General features: G+C 32.8%; 3 protein-coding genes across 3 annotated transcripts; 1 reads left to right on the top strand and 2 right to left on the bottom strand.

The window, feature by feature from the left end:
- Window positions 1-523: 523 nt before the first annotated feature.
- On the top strand, window positions 524-2724 carry LOC145568840 (large ribosomal subunit protein eL32z-like). The gene is made up of 4 exons (XM_081628230.1): window positions 524-660; window positions 1621-1719; window positions 2158-2339; window positions 2448-2724. The coding sequence occupies exons 2-4, from the start codon at window positions 1630-1632 to the stop codon at window positions 2575-2577; spliced, it is 402 nt and encodes a 133-aa protein (XP_081484356.1). The 5' UTR covers window positions 524-660; window positions 1621-1629; the 3' UTR covers window positions 2578-2724.
- A 2380-nt stretch (window positions 2725-5104) lies between these two features.
- On the bottom strand, window positions 5105-8519 carry LOC145567541 (uncharacterized). Its single transcript, XM_081626842.1, has 2 exons — window positions 8393-8519; window positions 5105-7310 (listed from the first exon to the last, which is right to left on the bottom strand). Exons 1-2 carry the CDS (start codon window positions 8414-8416, stop codon window positions 5256-5258), a joined length of 2079 nt encoding a protein of 692 aa, XP_081482968.1. The 5' UTR covers window positions 8417-8519; the 3' UTR covers window positions 5105-5255.
- A 5231-nt stretch (window positions 8520-13750) lies between these two features.
- Window positions 13751-20766, bottom strand: LOC145567540 (uncharacterized). The gene is made up of 4 exons (XM_081626841.1): window positions 20280-20766; window positions 18471-18629; window positions 17391-17472; window positions 13751-14056 (listed from the first exon to the last, which is right to left on the bottom strand). Exons 1-4 carry the CDS (start codon window positions 20658-20660, stop codon window positions 13905-13907), a joined length of 774 nt encoding a protein of 257 aa, XP_081482967.1. The 5' UTR covers window positions 20661-20766; the 3' UTR covers window positions 13751-13904.
- Between the last annotated feature and the right edge of the window lie 3036 nt (window positions 20767-23802).

Below are 23802 nucleotides of genomic sequence, written 5' to 3'. Positions count from 1 at the left end.
CAAATCTGCTTGTGTCATCAATGAGTCAAGGGTCTGACCAGATATTGATGTTCTCGCCATTCCCCACACGCCACACCATACCTTCCTTAATTAGAGCTTTAGAGCTCCAAATACTTCTCCACAAGAAGCTACATCCCTGTTCCAAATACGAATCAATAAGGTATTGTAGGTACCTTAGCTACATAAGACCAATTGAGTTCAAAACTCAAACCCAACCAAAAAAAGCACAAAAATCCACTTGCAAAATAAAACGACATTATTTTGAGGGTTTGGGCAAAATATTTTATTCAAAGGCTCGGACCGATTCGATTTTTGATCACTTCTACCCAAATTTACAAACACAACCCACTAACCCACATGAGCCACACTTGCCAAGCCCAATGACCACAAACTCAGCTTGACCTATCCGCAACCTACCTAACCCGTGCCCACGAACCCAACCTTAACCTGTCTATTTTTTCTACCCATCCCACCCTACCCCAACCCAAACCCAAACCCAAACCGGTTCCAATAATTGATGGACCAAAAATGAAAAAGGCAGGTGTTAAAATGGGCCTGTGGAAAGGTTAGGGTTTTAGGTGTTTTAAAACATCAGGTTTTTCTCACTCCATTTTACTCTTTGCGCCTCCGACTACCCCATCTTCTCTCTGCAACTATCAGGTTTTTCCCTCTCTTCTTCTCAATCTTACTTCATTTTTTCATGATGTTGATTTATTGCGTTTGTTCTTCTTTTTTGTTTGATTTCATGCTTATTAGTTGTTTGTTTAATATCAATCTTACGAGTTTTCTCTTGTTTTTTCTAGATATTACTGTTAAATTATATAAATTCACATTTTCAATTTCTATATTTAAAACGCTTTGAAATGTTCAATAATCAGTGAATCAATGCTCTTTGTTAATTTATCTGTTAAATTAGATGTACGATTTGATTTATAGACTATTTTTTTAGGTTTTGAAATGTTAAATAATTACTAGGGTTTCTCCTCTATGTCAAATTCATCTGTTGAGTTCGCTTAATCAATTAATGCTTTGATTTATAGACCGTGATAATTAGAAAAATTAATAAATTAATTATACGTTTGCAATGATTCATAAAATTTGATAAATTATTTTATGTGTTACATGTTTTCATGGAGTATTTTTCTTGACAATTAGAAAATTATTTGGGCGTTTGCCATGATAAATTGTATGAAATTCGTGGGTAAATTTATACTAATGGAGTAATGGCTTAGGTTAGAGATTAAAATTATGTTTTACTTACATGATCAATTTTGTTTGCTGTTTCAAGTTACAACCAAATTTTAAGTTACTCGAACAATTGATTTTCATTAGTTTGCAAATTATTGATTATATATAACAAGGTTGCATTTTTCTTTCATGTCTTCGAGCTTATGATATAGGTTGATTAATTTTTTGTATGCTTCTACTAATAAATTGTCACAATAACCTTATACTCTTGTTGAATGTATGTTTTAACTTTTGTTGTAAACTCGAGTTTTTCTCTCCTATATTCATCTTCATTGGCTCACTTAATTTCCTGCATTTTGCACATAATTTTGTGTTTCCTCTTAATTTTGAATTTAATTTCAAAGTTTGGTTTATTTTTGGTAAATTTTGTAGAAATTAGCAATGGCGGTCCCAAAACTCGACAAAAAAATTGTCAAGAAGAGGGTTAAACAATTTAAGAGACCTCAGAGTGACAGGAAGATATGCGTGAAGGTATGAAGTTTGCACCTTAGTTTTCAATTATGACTTGGCCTAATGTTGATCTCAGACTTTTTAGTTAGTTTGTCCTGTAAAGTTGATTGGATTATTCATGTCTACCCCAATGTGAAATTCTAATCCAAAATTTTTAGTAGATTGTGCATAATTTGATTTTTGATGTTATTTGAAATTCAGGGCGTGAATTGAATTCTATGACTTGCTTATGATTATGGTTGGTTAAAACTTGATATTAATGCTTGAAACTAATTGTAATGTGTTCTTTTCTCGATTTGTTTTCAAGTTTGTAATCTAATTTGTATTCTGTAATTTTAGCAACTCAGGGTGTATTTTGAAGTATACCCTTTTATTTTATGTGCACTAGAGAGCTCTTAACACTTCAATTGTTCGATTTTCCACCCAATTCTCATTAATCTGAATGGCTGTACCTTCCAGACTAACTGGAGACGCCCAAAAGGTATAGATTCCCGTGTACGTAGAAAGTTCAAGGGTGTCACTTTGATGCCAAACATTGGGTATGGAAGTGACAAGAAAACCAGACATTTTCTGCCTAACGGGTTTAAGAAGTTCGTCGTCCATAATGTTGGTGACCTTGAGCTGTTAATGATGCATAACAGGTAATAGATCACTGCATAGCTTTTAACCCTGTATCCTTACACTGTTTCACCTTGTTCTTTTTTTGTGGTGTATTTTCTGATTGTGACTGGTATATTGCCTATTTTCAGGACTTACTGTGCTGAGATTGCACACAACATCTCTACCAAAAAGAGAAAGGATATTGTCGAGCGTGCTGCCCAGCTTGATGTAGTAGTCACTAACAAGCTTGCCCGCCTGCGCAGCCAAGAAGACGAGTAGTTTTGTTTATGGGATGAAATATGTGCAATCAAATTTTTTGAGACTTTCATTGTTGAATTTTGGATCCTTATAATGATCAATCTGTTTATTTTTGCAACTCGTGTTAAAACTGACCTGTGTTAAATCTAGATTGTATTTGAAGTTAAAGGTGTTACTAGACTTCGCTAGTTAATGTAGTTCAGTTTTCGGTATGTCGTATATAATCTTGTGGTTTATTTGTTTCCAATTCAAGACCTTACAGGCTTACACATACAAAGTACAGAACTACTAGGAATACTTCCCTGCCAAGCCCCAGTTCCCTCTTCTCGAGTCGAATGGCAGTATTTGTAAATAAAAGCAAAACTATTATGTTTTTTGGATACATTCTCGACTCATGGTTTCATACAATTTTTAAGTTGATCTGTTGCCACTTTATAATTTTGTGAGAAAATTCTTATACTGATTTCGTAACCTAAATCTAAGCATTAATCAATTGTAACCTATGGTCATTAGAGAAAATGTTTAGGAAACGTGGATTGAAAAAGTATGTCGGGTATAATAAACTATGGTTTAGTGGTAAAAAATGAAGAGCCTAATTCATGGTATGACAGAAGAGTAATCTGGACCACAAATCCACCAGTGACTTAATTATAAGTTGAATAAAACCACTTGATATACTACGTTCAATTTGCAAATATAAAATTTCTCAAGTTGCTTAAAGTCTGGGAAACCAAAATCCTGAAACATGGTTGACAGTGTTTAGTTGAATAATTAATAGAATCATCTCACTAAATATCATATGGTATTATAAAAAAAAAGGTCATATTTGAATTGTAGGCTATGTCAGTAAGGCAGTGACTGATTGGGGATGATGTATTGGAAGGGTTGAGGGGGTATAGAATGTAGTAGATAATCTGAAACAACCGTGCTATGATCTTTTTACTAGACTGTTTCTCTTGTTGACAGTATCCGTGATTCGTTAGTCACATAAATAACATGAGAGCTAAATAATTTTATCAGAGTATGAACAATACATACCGCCTAGTTTCAGGTTGCAATATTACCTTTGTAAAACACCATATGTATGTTACCTCCAATTTCGAAGACCAAGCAAAGAAATCAACAAGACAGCACGAAGAGTTTGGATTATATGTTATGAGCTTTTATTTATTTATTTTATTTTATTTATTTATTTATTATTTTTTTTTAAAAAAAAAATAAAAATAATTAGTAACATTATCCATGAAGAGTTTGGATAATATGTTTTGAGTTTCTCATGCTATTCATGGCTTGATGATCTGTTTATATTCAGGAACAAGGTTGCTGCTTGTGCTAAGCACTATGTGGGAGATGGTGGCACTACAGACGGGATCAACGAGAACAACACAGTTATAGACTTTCATGGGTTGCTCAGCATTCACATGCCTGGCTACTACAACACGATTATCAATGGTGTATCTACAGTCATGGTTTCTTAGTCCAGCTGGAATGGTGTTAAGATGAATTCTAATTATAATCTCATTACTGGTTTCCTTAAAAACACACTAAAATTCAGGGTATGTTTTCTTTTCTCTAGCTAACCAATCAAACATAAGCTTCTTCCATATTTCCATTCAGATTTTAACTAGTTACTCTTGATTCTTAAATACGAACAATGGCAGGAATTTGTTACATCCGACTGGCAAGGCCTCAACAGGATTACTTCACCACCACATGCTGACTATCCAAAGTCTGTACTAGAGGGAATTCATGCCGGCATTGATATGGTAATTAACTCCAGCTTTGAGCTCAATTCTGATATAAACTCTGGCACTTTACGGCATAAACCTGTCTAATATCTTAACTTACCATGCTCTAATACAACATTTCGTATGTAAACGTTGCAGATCATGGTTCCTTACAACTGTTCAGAATTCATTTTAAACCTAACCTACCTGGTAAAGTATAATCAAATCTCAACGAGCAGAATTGATGATGCAGTACATAGAATTCTAAGAGTCATGCTGCTGTTAGACTTCTCATGGTCTGTATTTGGGTTGAATAAGAATTTAAAAAAAATAAACAAATAAAACCTGATGAAAGCATAAAATCAGGGAGAGTCCTCATCAGGTTAAATATTCTTCTGATAAAGTGAAGTGTCCTCCCAAACTATCGTTTCGCAGGAGTAGCTTCCTCATCCAAAATGGGGTATTGAAATTACAGCATGCAGTAGCTCCATGACCCGTTTGTACAATCAGAAGTTAGCACACTGAGCTCAGCTTAGAAAATAATGTGTAATGGTCGAAGTACATGTGACTATAGAATTGGAAAAATGTAGCTACCAACTGAGGTCTGAATGCTAGAATTGTGTAATAATGATCAACAAATGAATCATAGGAGTGACTTATGATTATGATACAAAGGCTCAATGCAGATGTAAGAAATAAAAAACAATAGAAAAGATTATGCTGCCATCTGACGCTGGAATTGGTGAAAATATTCTATAGATCAAAGATGAGGACTAAAAACTACTCTCGGCTAAAGAAAATTAAGTATATAGGAAATCGTCTGATCCAAAATTTACTTTATTCATTTCATACATTCTTAGAAATTGTTTTCACACAAAGTAAACTCACAGTATACATAAAACAAAAACGACATAGAATACAAATGTCTCACCAACCATCTTCATCTTCTTTCCAAGCAATCTGAATAAAATCCTATGGTGCTTGAGTTTCAACTTCTTGAATGGCTACATCTTTACACTTCTCAGGAATGACAAAGTGCTCATTCTCTACCTTCTCAATCCTTACATCCTTAGCTACAAGTACTACTGCATCTTCATGTTTGTTTGTATGATCATTGCTATTTGTTGCCACCTCCTTCATTTTTCCTGTTTGAACTGTGGAAGTAACACCCTGTATTTCTTTGACTGTGTCGAGCAATGCATGATTCTTATCCTCTGCCTCTTTAATTTGACTCACGAGGTTGGCCTTTTCAATAAGAAGTGCTTCTATCTTTCCTTCAACCTTTCCTAGCTTTTTCTTTAGCTTCACAAGATCCTTGACCTTATCCTCTCCCTCGTCTTTTTTACTCTTTACCTTCTCTTTCTTTTTGATTTTCTTCTGCTGCTCCTCATCAATATCTTCCGAATCTTTATCACTAATTATCTCCCTTGAAGCAATTTCATCCTTGCACTTCTTATCATCATCCTTCGGTTTTTTCTTATCTTTCTTTTTTTGCTTCTTTTTCTCAGTTTCTTCTGATGAGTCATCTTCTACATGAGATTCATCCTTCAGTTTCTTATCTTTCTTCTTTTTCACTTTTCCTTCTGATTTTTCTTTTTTCCCTTCCACTTCAGATTCTCTCTCTGAATCATCCCCAGACTTATGCTTTGTCTTGTCTTTCTTCTTCTCCTTCTTTTCTTCCTTTTTGTCCTGCTCCTCTCCTACTTCTGCACACTCTCTAGTTTTCTCAGACTCAGATTTCTTCTTTATCTTGCCTTTATTATCTTTTTTCACCTCATCCTCCTCTGAGTCTACCTCATCCTTATTCTCCCCTTCACTGTCTTTGCTTCTGTGCTTCTTATCTTTCTTTTCCTTCTTTTTGTCCTTCCCTTCTTCCTCCGTAGATCCTTCCTCGCGACCTTCTTTTATTTTCTTCTCTTTCTTACCTTTATCATCATCCTTATTCTTCTTCCCATTCTTCTTGTCCTTTTCTTTCTCTCTCTCATGTCCTGACTCTACCTTCACCTCATCTTCATCTACATGCTTTTTATCAACCTTTTTATTCTTCTTGTCTCCTTTCTTGTCTTTATCCTTTGCTAGTTCTTCCTCTGATTCCTCTGCTTTCTCTTTCTTGACTTTCTTATCTTTCTTAGGTTCATTCTTCTCATACCCTACAACTACATCCTTCTTCTCCTTTTTTTCACCTTCAACTTCAGACTTCTCATCTTTTTGTTTCTTCTTCAATTCTTTCTCCTTCTTCTCTTCTGATTTTTCCTTTACTTTTCCATCCTGCTCATTCTTGTTCTGCCCATCCTTTTCTTCATCCTTCTTTTTTTTCTTCTTGTCCTTGTCGTCTTTTTTGTTCACTTTTCCATCTTCAGACTCTACCTCTACACTCTTGTCTTTCTTCTCCTCCTTGTCTCCTTTCTTGTCTTTTTTCTTTTCCGACTCTTCATCTGATTCTTCAGCTGTGTCATCTTCATTATCGGCTGCCTTTTCCTTCTTTTCAACTTTCTTCTCCGACTTATTTTTCTTTTCCTTTGCTTTCTCCTTCTGTTTTCCGTCCTTAGAACCATCCTTAACCTCATCTTCCTTCTTTTTCCTTTTCTTATTGTTATCATTATCAATCACCTGCTGCTGCACTGATTCTTCTTTTTGATCTTCAGTCTTCGGGTGCTGCTGTTGCTCCTTAATTTTCCTTTCTTTACCTTTCTTATTATCCTTCTCAGCACTCTTCACTTCCTCTTCTCGTTCCCACTCACGTGGATCACCAGCACTCTTCTCCTGTACTGTATTCTTTATTTCTTCATCTTCTTGTTCGCGTTTATCACTCTTTTCCACTTTCTCTGTTTCTTCTGCTTCAACATGTATCGGAACATCATACTCTTTCAACTTCTCTTTCTCTGTTTCTTCTACTTCACAATGTATAGGCACATCATACTCTTTTAACTTCTCTTTCTCTTTCTCTACAACATTGGTATCTTTATGGCACGGCAGTTCCTCTTTTTCGACCATAACAAATTCAGATGCATCGCCCATGTTAGTTTCCTGCAGGACATATTCACCACAACATCAATCTCAATTAAGCAAGCAACTTGTGAAATTTAAATGCTAATCAAACTCAGAGCACAAAATGATATTTTGTATATTATTTCTTTCTTATTTTGCAAAGAAAATGATATAATTTTCATTAAAAACATATTAACTCATCAAAATTTCATATCCAATCCAATACCATATACGTCAATGTACCCGCTACCATAACACTTCCATTTCTATGTTATTCCGACGCTTCATTTCAAGGCAAATATCCGAGTCCAGTGCTCAACACTAGGACTTTGGTATGACAATTAGATACTTCATTTTACTCAATCAAAATTCATGAAATAGTTAATGTAATTTAACACAAACAAATGCAATATTTACGATATTTTCACAAAACAATAAGCAAAAGCTAAGATGCCACAAAACAATAAGCAAAAGCTAAGATGCCTTAAATTGGTCATCCCAGATACAGCAGCTGCTTCAAATTTTCATTAATTTAGAAGCAATAATACAGCATCAGATTGTTTTTTTCAGTCAATTCTACATAATTATGATCAAACAATACCAATCAATTTTTAAAAAAATTGTCCAAGGATCTATAATTCGCTAATGAAAAACAAAAATTAATCGCGAATAGAACAATAATATAAGAAATCCAGCATAAAATCAGATAAAAATCAGAAAAATCTGTCATTGAATGATCCAATATGATCTTATTCCTAAAATTCTCAAATTCAGCCCCAAATATATATATATATATATATATATATATATATATATATATATATATATATATATATATATATATATATATATATATATATATATATATATATATATATATATATATATATAATAAATCTGATATATAAATCAGCAACATATAGCCTGATAACAGAATTCCAGCTGAATTCCCCAGAAATGAAATCTAGCAACTATAATAAAATCAAACTCATGTAATAAACAATTGAACAATTAAAATAATCATACAACAAAATAATCAGCATAAAATTAATCATGAAAAACAAGGATTTATAAATTAATTAATATCAAAAGAATAAATAAATAAAAAAAAGTAATCAAACCTTTTGAGATTCTAGTGTGTTCATTGGTTTCTTGACTTGTGATTAACGATGACAATTTAAGAGAGAAGATAGAAATATTTCTAAAAATAGTATTGTAAGAGTGGTTTATTTATATATTTTGGGTGTGTAGTAGTGTTACAGGGGTTGCACCTGTTACAATCTCACAGCTTCATGGGATTGGTCATTTCAGGGATAGACACTTTCGTGGCACGTCAAAGACGATGCTGTCACCTAAATTGCGTACGTATAGGGTCACTGGAATATGACGTGTTGTAGAATGTTGAAATTTTCGAGTTTCCGAGTGTATTGCGTAGGAAAAAAATGACGCGGTTGAAGCCTCAAACTTCGAGGGTAAGTCATCTTCCCATCACCCTTGTGTAGTAGAGGTGTTAAAAATTCACTCAATCAACGCAATCATATCATATAACATTATAACTAATACATAACACTAAACTTTTAGCCACATCACTGGATAGTGACATTTGACATTTCAAGTTTTCGCCTAGTGTCGCGTCACGTAAGCGACGATTAATTCAAAGTATGACACTTGTGATTTATTTGAATATTTTTTAACAAGATAAAAAAGTTAGATAGATTTATTAGGATAAAAAAGTTATTTTAGGTTCTGTTTGGTGGTAGTGTTTGAGGTAGTGATAAACGCTATCAGAAAAAGTTTGAGAGTGTTTGCCAAGGTAGCGGTTCTAGTATCGGCTAGCGGTAGAGGTAGCGTTTAGAGTAGCTTTTTCAAATGTTAAAAATATTAAAGTTTTATTTTCAATAAAATTTGGATAGATTTAATAGGATAAAAAAGTTATTTTAGAGTTTTATTTCCTAACTTTTGGTTTAGAATTTTATACAAATTAAAAGGAAAAAGGAAAAAAAAAAAAAAAAAATCAAAGAGACCTATAGTATATATAACCGTTCTCTTAAGTCTTAACATACAACCAGCCTTCCTCTCTGAAAAGAGATTACAACTTTCTACTTTAATATTTGCTTTCTTTAAATTACTACGTAAGTATAACTTTATTAAAAAAAAAAAAAAAAAAAAAAAAAAAAAAGAAGTTAAATTATAACTTTCAATAATCACAAATTCTTATATGTGGCTAGCCATAGTGAGGGTTACTTGATTAGTGTCACAAACGTTACTTAGTTAGTGTTATAGGGGTTACTCCGTTAGTGTTTTTTAATAATTTAGGGTTTAATCGGTCATGTTATTGGTTTACTTGGTTAGCATTATAGGGGTTACTTTGTGAGTGTTATAGGGGGTTATTCGGTCAATGTTACAGGGATTATTTAGTGTTATAGGGATTACTTAGTCGGTTAGTTATTTCATCGGTGTTATAGGGATTACTCGATTAGTGTTATAAGAATTACTTTGTTCTTATTACAACCAGCTACATGGTATGACCAGCCACACACAAGACGGGCGGTTCCATAATTATCTTATAAATTTATTATTCTATTATCATAATATTCGTTACTTCAAAATAAATCCATTTACTTCTATTATATATTTTAATAAACGACTTAACAAATATTTCAAACTCTACATTACGGATATTAGAAAAATTAAATCAAGATCCACCAAAATTTGAAGACTTTGGAGGAAATCATACATAAGTATTCTGAATTCATATTGATCTCCCATCTAGCTAAAATTAAAGACATTTAAATCACAACTTATTTTAGAAATTTCATCCAATAATATGAAAATAGGTGCGACTCCAAATTGATTTCTTCTAATTGCTTTTACCATGCTACTTGCATCACTTTCAAGAACTACCAACCCAAACTCTTTCTCAAAATCACCCACATATCTTTATGAGTGGTATTACCATATTTTTATTTTACAAACATGGATTTCAAGTGATTTTTAATCCATGAGTAGGAATTTCAAATAAAATACTCCGTATATATTTTGTTTATCTTAAAATTCAACAAACAAGCCGGGCATCGCATGAGCAAAAAACAACTAACTAATATATAAAGCTAAACTTTTAGCCAGACCACGAAACTGCGACACTTGACGTTCCAAATTTTTGCCAAGTGTCGTGCCATATTAGCAACAAATAAGGATTATTTTGAATAAAAAAGTAGGATACATTTATATAGATTTTGTAGGATAAAAAAGTTAGTTTATAATTTTATTTTCATTAAAATTTGGATAGACTTTTAAGATAAAATTGTTGGTTTAAAGTTTTATTTTAAATAAAATACCAATATTTCATATGTACAAATTAATTGAAATAAAATACTTAATATATTTTAATTAATTGAAATAAAATAATTCACAATCTAATATGATTTTATATTATTGTATGTAGACCTGTAAATTGGGACGGGTCACGGGTCAATTCGGGTCGGGGTCACTTCAGGTCACGGGGTCAAGAAATGCTCAACCCTAGCCCAAATTTTCGTGTTTGGGTCAACCAAACGGGCTTAGAACAAATTTTTAGAAATGTATAATACTTCAAGCTTACTTTGCTAAAAATAATTTATAATTTTTTTAATCAAACATTCTCATCAATATTATTATTAATCATTATATGTTTACTACATAATTTAAATCGTCACAAAACACTTCAATTAATTAATTTTATATCAAAGATATATTTTGAAATTTGGCATGTATAGATAAAATGTTTATCATAAACAACCTGGGCATCGCACGGGTACAAAATTATATAAACATTTTAAGAATAAAACTTTTAGCCAGACTTTAAGACAACGATACTTGGCGTTCTAATTTTTTGTCAAGTGTAGTGCCACACACATAAGTGACAATTTATTATTATTATTATGACATATAAAATGTATTAGAATATATTTTTGTAGATTAAGATAAAAAAAAAAAAGTTGGATAGATTAAAGGTGTATTCTGTTCACCTTATTTTCACTTATTTCAGGTGTAATAAGTTCAGATAAGTTTAATTCAGGTTTAATAAGTTCTGATAAGGGTTATCCAAGTATAAATGACAATTAAAATAACTTTTAATAAGGTCTAATAAGTTTAGATAAGTTCAGATAAATTAGAGATAAGTTTAGATCAGTGAAAGTCAAGTGAATAGAACACACCCTAAGTAAGATGAAAAAAAAGTTCTTTTAGTGTTTTATTTTCAATAAAATTTATATAAATTTAGTTGGATAAAAAAAGTTTTTTTTTTTTTTCAATAATACTTAGGAAAAAAATAAAAAAAATCAAAGAAACATGTGATTATATTTAACAGTTCTCTTAATCTTAACATGCAACCAACGTTTCCTATATATATCAGATAAAATGAAAAGAGAAAACGAACAAGTATGATTATCAAGTAATTATTAATCCAGTAGGGAATTCAAATAACATATATATATTAGATAAAAAGTTTTATTTTAAAATTCGATAAACATACCAGGCATTGCACGGGGCACAAAACTAGTTTAGAACTAATTTGAATAAAATTTCAATCAAATTTTGACATGTATGGATATAATAATTTTTTTTTTTTTATTTTTTTTTTTTGAGAAGAATGGACATAATAATTTAACATGACTTAAGTTTGAAAAGAATTCGACTAGATCTTATCGAATTTGACCTAGACACCAGAATTACCACCTCTATTTTTGGGTAGTAGTCACCCATGGTACGGTAAGAGTGGTGAAGGATATCAAGTATTTTTCTCGATTTCATTTTCGTAGATACACTTTCTCAAACACATTAGTAAATCAATGATCTGAAACATTAATGTCTTCAATTGTTAATTAAAAAATGCCTAATTACAAGTCATTAAAGGATGCCAAAATAATTTACATGAATAGTATTTATAGTCAAAACACGTCAGTTAAAGTAAAACGAAATAAATATATAACAAATCTAGAAAAAAAAAGCATTAACTTCCTAGCAAAATAATAAAAAAAAAAAAAAGGGAGTATTATACAATCCTTAATTCTTCGTTTACTTTGTTAGGTCCCAAAAAAACATACCGTCACATCTTACACTCACAACAGTCACTTTCACCAACATCAACGACAAGACTCATTTGTCAACAACTCGCAAACTCAAAAATCAAATACTCATACTTTTCAAAGTAAAGAAACTTCGAGACATTCCAAACGGTTAACGGTGAGCCGTGTTTTGCAAATTTAGAGATGTTTTATTGGGCTGTCAAATAACATCAATGGAGTTTCAGTGGCACAAAATTAAACAGTGATGCTTAAAAAAATTTACTGAAATTTTACTTGTACAAAATACACTATCAGTCTATCACTGATAGTGGTTCCCGTAATTTTTTCTTCCTTTTGTACGTGAATTTATATTTGATAAAGAAGAATGTGGCTCACACCACCCTTTTTTTACACAATTCTCTTTCTTGTACATTTATTGTTTTTTAATACTCCATCTGTTTCATAATATAGTTCTTGTTTTCCTATTTTAAACATCTAAATTGTTATTCTTATTTTCATTTTTGGATAGTATCTAAAAACCATTATACCCTCATTTTTTAATTTTTTTTTTACTTTATTCATTGTACTTCATTCATTATCCATGTGTTTTGCATATGCCTTTATTTTTTTTCCACTTTCTCTGTAACTTTTGTCTAAAATTTTACTTTTCACTTTTATTGATATATTTCATCTACTTTCTCCTCCTATTTCTTAATTTTCACGACAAAACACAAACAAAAACTATATTATGGCATGGGACAGAGGTAATAGTTATTAGGCAAAGTTATGTGGCTCACAACCTTTCATTTACACTTCTTCATGATGATGTGGCGTGTGAAATGATGATGTGGCATGATGATAGTGCCATAATGGATATACGTGCTACATAGACATTAATAGGAACGCTTTTTAATATATAAGTATAGAAGTATAGATTTAATACTCACTTTTGTAAAAATTCTCCTAATTTTATCTACAACTAGTGTCTAGCATGAGCGATGCCCCGGAACTATACGTTAAATATTCTTTACTGTACTTTGTATTATAGTTTTCATGTATTATAATAATCCTAAATACATTAACTAGAATTATTATAAATTAAGTTGAAGAAAATAATTTGTACAAAAAAAAAAAAAAAAAAAAAAAAAACTAGTGGCATACATTAACTATATTTAAGAAGAATGAATAACCAAAAGTCCAAAAGTATAAGATAGCAAAGATGGTATGACTTCTTGTTCATATTCCAATGGATCCGGGTTCAAATCTTGACACGTAGCGTGTAATTTGCTCTTGGTTGCGTAATGAACCTGTAAATTATTTGTATAATCCTTTTGTACAATGTTGTGGTTGGATCATTAGTGCCCATTTGTAATAGTTCCCAAACAATTTCCAGCAGAATTTAGTTTGAATTCACAGTTACTGAAATTCAAACCGTAAAACAAAATCCCTTAGCTGCATTGCTACCTTTTCTTTGGGGAGGGGGTGGACAGTTTAATGCATAACAGCGATTAATAGTGCTACAGAATTTCTTCTAAACTGCAGTACAATGCATTGGCTATAAGTTTGAGTTATGAACCTATCACATATTTTACTCTTCCAAATCCCAGCCTCCTAACCTTTCACCAGGGTTGTAATTGGTGTAAACCCTGAACTCATTCCCGAGTTTGCTGGAGTGCTCCGGATGGAAACCACAGGGATGCAGTCCCAAGAACTTCGCCGCCCTATCTCTCTGAACCTCTCCTGCACCCAAAATGAATACTCAATTGTGTTTATTATTGAATAAAAAAAAGGGGAGCCAAATGCATGTGCTGCCAAGCCACTTAAGGCTCAACTCAGTCAAATGTGGTTCAAGAGCTTCACAAGCAAGCTGAACACATCAAAATTTGGCTTAAAAATTTACAAGCACTTAAATTAGACTCAAGAATTAGATGCCTATAAAAAAAAGCACTAAAATTAGACAAGGAGATTCTCATTGGTAGCCATCAACCCTCTACTTTTGACTAGTATCATTGGTAGCCAATCATTTTCCGGATTGTCATTGATAACCTTAAACCTTTTACAATTTGTCACATGTGACATTAGAGATGGTTTGTGGTTAAATTATCAGTTATATCTAACAATCATATACCAATGTTAACTTTATCAATGAAGTGATTTTTAAAAATAAATAAATAAATAAATAAACAAATAACCACCTACCAAGTCAACCCCACATAACCACATTCCCCACCCATTCGCTTTCTCTCTCCTCCATCCCCATTCTCCTTATAAAAAAAGCACTCAACTAATCAAGACATGCTCATCATTATTGCCTCAAATGATAGTATAACACTCAAGCTACTAGCTAGGGTCGACCCTTATTCACAACAATGGAGGGGAGTTATAGAAGCTATTTAAGGCTAATTCCCTATTAATATTAATTTAATATCCCATTAAGGTTTGGATCTTAAAATGAAGGTTGACCAAAGATAGCATTAGAGAGAGAGAGAGAGAGAGAGAGAGAGAGAGAGAGAGAGAGTGATAGAGGTTGGGAGAGAGTGGTGGCTACTGGCTATAGTAGTATAGTGGGAGGTAGAGGATGACACAAAATTGGAGGAAGTGGGCTTGTATTTGGGTGGTTAAAGGGTAAAAAAAAGGTGGAGATTTTGGATGTTGATGTGAAATACTGAAATTTGTTCATAAGCACATCAAAATTGTTTATAATAGGTGATGGTGGGATTTTTAGGATCAGAGTTGGGTTTTGAGGAGAGAGAATTTGAGCTTGGGGAGTGGTGAATGGTGATGGTTGGTAGTTGTTTTGGTGGGCTATGGGCGGAGGAAGAAAAGAGTGGGGATATGATGGGCGTGACAATTTGGTGGTGGGAGTGACGGTATTGGAGAGAGAGGTGGGGTTTAATGGTGAAAGGGGAAGTTAAGGTTATTAATGGTGGAAAAGCTGAGATTTGGGGTGAGAGGGAAATGAGGGATTAAATAGAGGGTAAATGCTTAATCTAGTTAGGTGCAGTTAGACTTAAAATGAAGGACTGAAGGTTAACCCAAAGATAGCATCAAAGGGATGGAGTAACATAGGTCGAGGAGAGAGTCGTGGCTATAGTGGGAGGTAGAAGATGACGCAAAATTAGAGGAAGCGGGTATGTATTTGGGTAGTTAAAGGGTCAAAAGAAGTGGAGATTTTGGATGTTGATGTGAAATTTATTCATAAGCACATCAAAATTGTTTATAATAGGTGATGGTAAAATTTTGAGGATTGAAGTTGGGTGTTGAGGAGAGAAAATTTGGCCTGGGGAGTGGTGATGGTTGGTAATCGTTTTGGTGGGCTGTGGGCGGTGTAAGAAAAGAGGGTGGGGGTATGATGGGCGTGACGGTAGTGAGTTCAGTGCAGGAGAGAGGTGGGGGTTTAATGGTGGAAAGAGAAAGTCAAGATTATTAATGGTGGAAAAGCTGAGATTTGGGGTGAGACTGTGAGAGGGAGGTGAGCGTTTAGAAAGAGGGTAAATGATTTAACTCTAGTTAGTTGCAGTTAAATTTAAAGGAATATTTAACCAATCTCATTCATTAATGCTATATTACGTCAAGATAAAAAATACAAGCCTACCAATGATAATTCAAGTTTGGCTACCAATGATAAAAGTCAAAAGCAAAAGGCTACCATTAAAAATTTCTCAACTAGGCATTAAAACCAAGGTGTATAAATTAGATAAATCACGAGTTACAACTTCACTCAACAATAAAGATATAACTAATAGCATATCAATCTTTTGTTATTGAATATTTTTGTGTTTTTATTATTAAATAGCTTTTTCTTATTAATGTTTTGATAATTATTTAAAAAAAATTATATCAACAAATGAACATGGGTGTACAAGTTAATAACTATTAGCACTTTTGTTAGCTATAGAAGTTTCCATCCAGAATGAGGGACCAAAGTGCCACCTTTGAAACTAAAGGGACTAAGTTGCCACTTTGGGCAAAGGTTGGGGGACCTATCTTTATCTCTACTCGCATAAGATTAATAGTAACATTTAAAATTGCAAGAGCACATGTTTGGTTGAAGCTTTACTCGAGCTTGAGTAAGGTTATGATCCAAGCCAAACCTGAAATTTCCAAGCTCGACAAGTATGGACATAGTTAATAGCCTTTAATCTCTAATCTAAGTTGTTTGGTGAGCCAACTAGCCAAGCTATCCCAAGTCAAGGTAAGTCCAGCTTATTTAGGCCAGCTAGGGTTATTATAAGCCCTGAGTATATCATAGTAACTAAAGATATGACAACCTATTGAATATTGATACAAACAAACAAGAAAATAAATTAGCATGCAGAATTCTAACTTGCTATGTTTATTATGGAAAAATTATATGATACTTTTCTTGTTTCAGCATCAAAGCACATTCATGATATCTTCAGTTCAACAATTGAAAGTATATAGTGGTGAGGCCTAAGAAAACAAATAATTTAGTACAAACAGAAGATCTTCAAATAAAAGCTACTTCCTCCGTTCTATTAATATTGTAACAATGGACTTTTTGCACTATTCATCACTCTTGTTTGACCATATAATATGATTTATACGTTAAGCAAAATATAGTCATGCGGGATTTTGTTGGATTCGTCTCATAAAATACTTTCACAGTATCAACTTTTACAGATATTTAGAATATAAAATGTGTTTTGGAATGCGTAATTTCATCCTTGTTGCAATATTAATAGAACGGAGGAAGTATAAGATTAGGGTCTGTTCTCATTGACTGAAATGAGCTGAATTGAACTGAACTGAATTGTACTGAACTGAATTGAATTGAATATTTTATAAGAGAAGGAAATTAAGAGCTGAACCGAACAGAACTTAACTTAACTTAACTTATTAGAGCTGAACTGAACTGAAAATAATCGTATGAGAACACGCCCTTAGTTGTTGATGCCCAACAGAATTATTTGCGAAGGAGATTCAATACTTTTAGAATAAGGCTATGCAACAGAAACCAAACAACCAAAATAACAGAACAGACCAAGTAAAAATGATTACTAATATGAAAATTGTGGTCACATAATAAGTAACATGTCATGGAGAAGCTTACCAGTGAGCAGAAGCAAGAAATTTTTCTCAGGTTTAGCAAGAAATGGTATTGTTTGAGCAACTTTCTTCAAGCATTCCTCACTCTTCCTCGAAGAAAGAGAAAATAAGCAGATGTAAGCAGAATGTGAATGCACTAAGTATATGTAACTTTTTTCCACCTTGACACGAAAATATGCCCTACTTTACTTTCTATTAAATAATGGCAACCCAAAATCTTTGATGTTCGATTATTGATATAGTGTTCTCTTCTCCTAAATTACACTTATCTTATTAGCCCTGAACTTAACTTAATAGAACTTAAAATCCCTTATATTATCTTATATATATTACTTTATCTTATTATTGGACCTTATTAGACCTTATAGGAACTTACTAACCCATACAATTTTTTATTTTGTTTGTTTGTTTGTTTGCACTTATCAACCCTCATCTTAACTTACCTTATTTTTATCTTATTAGCACTTATCTCATTTAAACTTATTAGACCTAAAATAAGTTTCAATATGGTGAGGATAATATAGCCTCATATCTTAGGAGTATAAGCTATTAATAGATGAGAATGTTGTAGAGGATAAATAATAGGTAGTGGAGGACTGGTGATTGTCCATAAATTAGCAGAATAAATTTTTTTTCCAAATTGCATAACAGCTTTCATACCCTAGACTAGTGCCAGCAATGTATCTTTTTTTTTTTTTTTTTGACAAGACCAGCAATGTATCTTAAACCCACACAGGAATTGAGTTAAATTATCTGATTGAAGAAAAATGCAATGTGAGAGAAAAACATACTTCATCTTGTTTTTAAATATGGTAACGTTTACACTTTTAACACTATTCAAATATAACTCTTTAATTACACAATTCATTCGTAAGGAAAGAATGAAAGATATAGTCATGTGGGTCTTGTTAGATATATTTCGATGTATGCTTTCGCAACATCAACTTTCTATAATTTTATCGTTTGATAAAAAAACATTTAAGGTTGAATTGTGCTTAGGGAAGTGCAATTCCCCTCCAGGTTGCCATATCAAAGGAACAAAGGAAGTATAATTTAGTCGAAGTTTTAGCAACGTAATCCTTACCAAATAAGGAGGATCCGCAACTATAATCTGGTAAGTCTGCTTCATTGTTTGTGGCAAATCTTCTGGTAGGTTGTAATCGTAGAATGTAAAATCCTTTCCATATTGTTCAAAACGTGTGTCATATTCCAGAAGTTGCACAGACATAGTTGGATACAATCTCTGAAATTTAAACAGTAATACATTGAGAAATTACAACTAGATGAAGAGGCAAAAATAAGTGGAACACACGGCAATAAATCATCATAGCAGTATAACATCACCATACAACAAAAAAGGACATGTAATAAATAAATAAATAAAACCCTCAAACAATGTATTAGTGAAGGATTTAAGTTCCTTGGATACATCTCAAAAACAACTACTAAGAAAATCCATATGTGAGACACTCAAGAGGGAATTTATAATGTAGACTATAAAGGCAGCAGCCAAAAAAAAAAAAAAAAAAAGGAGCAAAATCATGTTTGAAAAAAAAAAAAAAACTTTCACTGAGTCCATTTTCTTATTGCTTGTAATTCAAGTAGACATGAAGCACAGAAAGGAAACTATTAACATCACAAGTTGACAACCAACTAATATAAAACCTGAAACAGCAAATAGTCTTGGTTTCTATGGCTTCAAATTCAGGAGGCAGGAAGTGGAAGACATCGTAATTCATAAATCTGCATTCAAAATCCATAGGAAGAGTTGCATTAAACCTCTATTGCTCTTGCTCCCAGTCAATGAGGGAGATAAAGCACTCAGAAACTTCGGTATACTAAGCCCTTTTATACAGAGTCCTAGTTACAACAGTTTACAACATATAAGATACAATACCTTTCTGGTTGTTGTGAGAAAATCCTATTTCACACTTTGCTGCATCAATTTCTCTAATTTTAAACAAAAATGAAAACTTCCATGGAGGGAAGCTTTCAACCACTGAATACAGACTGACGGACATGATTGAAAAGACTAAAGAACGACATGGAAAGTAACAAAAGGTCTGATTTGAGCAAAAGAAAACCATGATTAGCAAATAACAAGGCAAGAAAGCAACACTAGCAGAAGAATTCTGGTACAGGCTACCGTTGAAATCAAGCTTTAAAAAACAAACAAATAAATAGCGAAAAGAAATAACAAATACTGAATCAGGACCTCTAGAAACCTTCTGAAACCTAGTATAGCTGGATTCATCTTTAGACCTTTCCTGGTCCAAAAAACAAATTCATCACCAACAGTCTCTAATTACCAAACTATCATCTCCTGTTACATTAGCATGTTAACTGCCTACCTCTCGGTTTTATGTCAACCAATCTCACCCCGTACCTAGGGCATCTGAACCACTTGTAAATTGTATGAACCAACATTTTGCTTTGATTCACATTTCTGAATTCAAAACACGAAATCCCAACCTCAGCATAAGCCTTAAGGGCAGCTCATTATAGCAATTCAAACATGTTTAGATAATACTTCCATAATTCTTCATACCCCTAATTAATCCATTCGCACACTAAATTCATCAAACCCTTATCATTTGGGGTGAACTAGCATTAACACGGCATTACCACTATTTATTATCACTTACCAAACGGGCCGTAAGAGTATAAAATTCCCAATCTCATATTGTATTATTTTCAGCACAAAACACAAACAATACATTAAAAAAAAAAAAAAAAAAAATAAAAAAAAAAAAAAAAAAAAAAAAAAACCAGCAAAATTACACAAAATGCATCATAATTCATAATCAAGACATTCCAAACAAATAAGAAAAAACCCAGAAATCAAACAGCAATAATAATTAGAAAAAAATAATGGGGTATACAAATTGAGTACCTTAAGATAAATAAACAAAGTGGGGCAAGAAATGCAAGCAACAGAAGGAAGAACATCAGGGTCCTCACTACTCAATTGAGAGAAGAGAGTGAAAACTTCTGAAGCAACAGTAATGGCGGTTTGAGGGGAGTACCAAAACTGACTCAACCGCCAATCTTCCGACAACAACGGCAATTCAATTTCACCATTGTTTTCTTCTGGCTTTTCTTCAATTGTTTTAGAAATCGATTGTGAAGCTAAAAACTCTTTGAGTGCATCCAAAGCGAAGGGACTAAGAGTTGGTGAATCGTCATCTTCTTCTTCTTCTTCTTGTTGTTGTTCAATTTTCAGAGTTTCAGACTGAATTTTGGGTTGAATTTCATGGTTTTGAGTTGAATCCATGTTTAATTGTGGGAATTAGAAGAGTGAGGAAAGCAAAGATACGAAATGGAAACTTGAGTTTCTTCAGCAACGTTTATTTTCGAGAACAGGTTGTGGCGGCTGGCTATTCGGATCTGTGGGTTTAGTTTGGGTTTGGGTCACTTTCGACATGATTCTAGTGAATCTTGAATGTGTGCTGTTAATTCGGGTAAACGGGCTGGGTTTGGATCAGGTAAGAGTGGGTCGGGTCAATTCGAGTTAATGCTGTAACCTATGCGGGTCGGGTTTGGGTTGGGTCATGCTTGAGTCGGGTCTTACATCTTATCGGGTTTGGGTCGGGTTTAGGTCGGGTTACATTTGGGTCGGGTGAACAATAGGTCGGATTTAATTCGGGTTAAAACGAGTTAGGGTAATTCTCGGGTTCGAGTCGGGTTCGGTTCAAGTCAATAATTTGCGGGTTAGAATCAGGTCGGGTCATTCTCGGGTTTGAGTCGGGTTCGGTTCAAGTCAATAATCTGTGGGTTATAATCAAGTCGGGTTATTTTCAAGTCGGGTCATTCTCGGGTTCAAGTCGTGTTCGGTTCAAGTCAATAATTTGCGGGTTATAATCAGGTTGGGTCATTTCCAAGTCGGGTCATTCTCGGGTTCAAGTCGGATTATGTTCAAGTCAAATAATTTGCGGGTTACAATGAGGTTGGGTCATTTCCAAGTCGGGTCATATTCGGGTTTAACTAACTATAGATAGATAATTATCATTTTTATCAAGCTAATTATTTACTTTGACTATAATATATATGGCAACATATTAGGGAACTATATAGTCTATAATTTAGGAAGATAATTATCTCCTTTGACCATACAATAAATATGTACTATATTTAACTCTTAAATTTGGGGATGATGCTCCTTTCTTTTGCTGGCATGGACCGACTTGGTCTCCCTAGACAAAATGATTTGATCAACAATAATAAGGTGGTCTAAATTGAATTTAACGTGATTTGAAATCGGGTCAGGAACAATTTGGGTTGAATTTAGGTCGGGTAAATAACAAGTCGTGTTGATTTCGAGTCGGGTTAGTAACAGATTGAATTGAATTTTTGGGTCGGGTTAGTAATAGGTCGGGTAAAATTCGGGCCGAGTCGATAACAAGTCGGGTTGAATTTGGGTCGGGTGAATAACAAGTCAAGTTGATTTCGGGTCGAGTTTGTAACAGGTCGGGTTAGGAACGAGTCGGGTTGAATTCAGGTCGGGTTAGTAACAAGTCGAGTTAAATTCGGGTTTTGACAGGTTAAAACGGGTTTGGGTCAATTTTGGGTTCAAGTCGGGTTCGGTTCAGGTCAATAATTTACGGGTTACATTCGGGTCGGGTCATCTCCAAGTTGGTTCATGTTCGGGTTCGGGTCTCACATACTTGGGTCTAGGGTTGGTTTTAGATCTGGTCAGGTCAGGTTTGGGTCACCAATTTTTCGAGTTTAGATGGGTCGGTTAATAATCGGGTTCGGGTCGGTATTTCGGGTCGGGTCAGCTTTTGACAACTCTACGTGAATGTACTCGCTCTATTTCGCATTAGAGTAAGACTTGGCTATTGGTGCAGTAGTGATAGAAGTTTTACTAGATCGCATGTTTAATCCCCCACAACAATAATTGAAAGGGGTTTGGAATCTAACCACCTAGAGTTGAGCCCTAAATTTGAATTAGTACAAAGGGTGAATTGGGTGAAAACACCAAAAATCACAATAAAGTTATATTCTCTTTAATTTTTTATAAATTGAAATTATATTTTATACTAGTTTTGTGCCCCGTGCGATGCCCGTGTTGTATATTAATTTTTAAGATAAATTTTTAATCTATATGTCAAAATTTTAAAATATATCATTGATACAAAATTAGTTAGCATTTGATGTAATTTTGTGACGATTTTCTATCTAGTAGGCATGTAATGACATAAAAAAAAAATTTAAAATTAGCAAAAAATAAATTAAATAAAAAAAAAATGTTTAAAGCCCGTTGAGTTGACCCAAACCCAAAGCTTTGGGGAAGGGTTGAACATTTCTTGGTCTGTAACCTGTGATCCGATCCAATCAAGATGACTCATGACCCGACCCTAATTGATATAATAAAATTATATTAGATAGTGAAGTATATTATTTTAACCGATTAGTATATATATATTATAAATGGATGTTTTACGTTTTGAACCACTTTTTTCGCTACAAAAATATTATGATATTAAAAAAAATTTATATAATAATTCTTAGAATTATAATCTAAAATATTTTTTAAATTAAATTATAATTCAATTTGTACATATGAAATATTGGTATTTTATCGAAAATAAAACTCTAAATTAACAATTTTATCCTAAAATTCTATCCAAATTTGATTGAAAATAGAATTCTAAACTTAATTTTTTTTTATACTATGAAGTCTATCTAAATCTATTCAACGTGGCGCGACACTTTGCGAAAAGTTAGAACGCCAAGTGTCACTGTCTTGTAGCCTAGCTAAAAGTTTAGCTTTATATATTAGTTATATGATTTCATATTATACATATTTTTGATAATATTCATTTTTTTTTTTTTTTTTTACTAAAAGTAACTTATTTTTTCTTAAATAAACTTATTTTAGCTTAACTTAAATTATTTTTTTGAACAGTATTAATTAAAAATGAAGAGAATAAAGGCTTAATAATCAACTATATGTACTCTATATAAAATTCACATTTTGGTCTCATCTCTATAAGTTAAGAACTTTTTTTTTTTTTTTTTTTTTTTTTTTTTTTTTTTTTTTGGAAACATGAAACTATTTTTTATTGAACTCAAATTACTTATAGTAAATATTTTATTATTTTTTTTAATACAAAATAGTAATATTATTGTATAAAGGTGAAGAAACAAGACCTAAAATTTAGGTTTATGCTATTTGCCTTATTTTTTACTAGTTCTATGTGCATGCATTGTCTGTATTATACTCCGTATTTTCAAATTAATCCAACATCACAAAAATATCCCAAATTTGAAAATTCTGCTTAATCAAAATTTTAAGTTAAAACTTAAAACTATAACCAAGCTAACGAATCAAACAAATACGAGTACAAAGTTATAGTTTGTCTAATGTGTGTCCATGAGAATATGCAATGTTAGCATTTTTATGTCCAATAAGT

The sequence above is a fragment of the Chenopodium album genome, chromosome 11 (assembly GCF_948465745.1).
Source record: "Chenopodium album chromosome 11, dcCheAlbu1.1, whole genome shotgun sequence".
In the NCBI taxonomy this organism is placed as follows: domain Eukaryota; kingdom Viridiplantae; phylum Streptophyta; class Magnoliopsida; order Caryophyllales; family Amaranthaceae; genus Chenopodium; species Chenopodium album.
The sequence above is the reverse complement of the archived record's forward strand: the minus strand, read 5'-3'. Positions and strand labels throughout refer to the sequence as shown.

What these genes read in the sequence shown, in the direction of transcription:
- LOC145567541 (XM_081626842.1), bottom strand. Translation starts at nt 8,416, where the DNA reads ATGAACACACTAGAATCTCAAAAG. An exon ending in ACACACTAGAATCTCAAAAG is followed by an intron (nt 7,311 to 8,392) that starts GTTTGATTACTT and finishes TATGTCCTGCAG; the next exon opens with GAAACTAACATGGGCGATGC.
- LOC145567540 (XM_081626841.1), bottom strand. Translation starts at nt 20,660, where the DNA reads ATGGATTCAACTCAAAACCATGAAATTCAACCCAAAATTCAGTCTGAA. An exon ending in CTTTGTTTATTTATCTTAAG is followed by an intron (nt 18,630 to 20,279) that starts GTACTCAATTTG and finishes TTTAAATTTCAG; the next exon opens with AGATTGTATCCAACTATGTC. An exon ending in TTGCGGATCCTCCTTATTTG is followed by an intron (nt 17,473 to 18,470) that starts GTAAGGATTACG and finishes TCTTCGAGGAAG; the next exon opens with AGTGAGGAATGCTTGAAGAA.
- LOC145568840 (XM_081628230.1), top strand. Translation starts at nt 1,630, where the DNA reads ATGGCGGTCCCAAAACTCGACAAAAAAATTGTCAAGAAGAGGGTTAAA. An exon ending in ACAGGAAGATATGCGTGAAG is followed by an intron (nt 1,720 to 2,157) that starts GTATGAAGTTTG and finishes TGTACCTTCCAG; the next exon opens with ACTAACTGGAGACGCCCAAA. An exon ending in CTGTTAATGATGCATAACAG is followed by an intron (nt 2,340 to 2,447) that starts GTAATAGATCAC and finishes GCCTATTTTCAG; the next exon opens with GACTTACTGTGCTGAGATTG.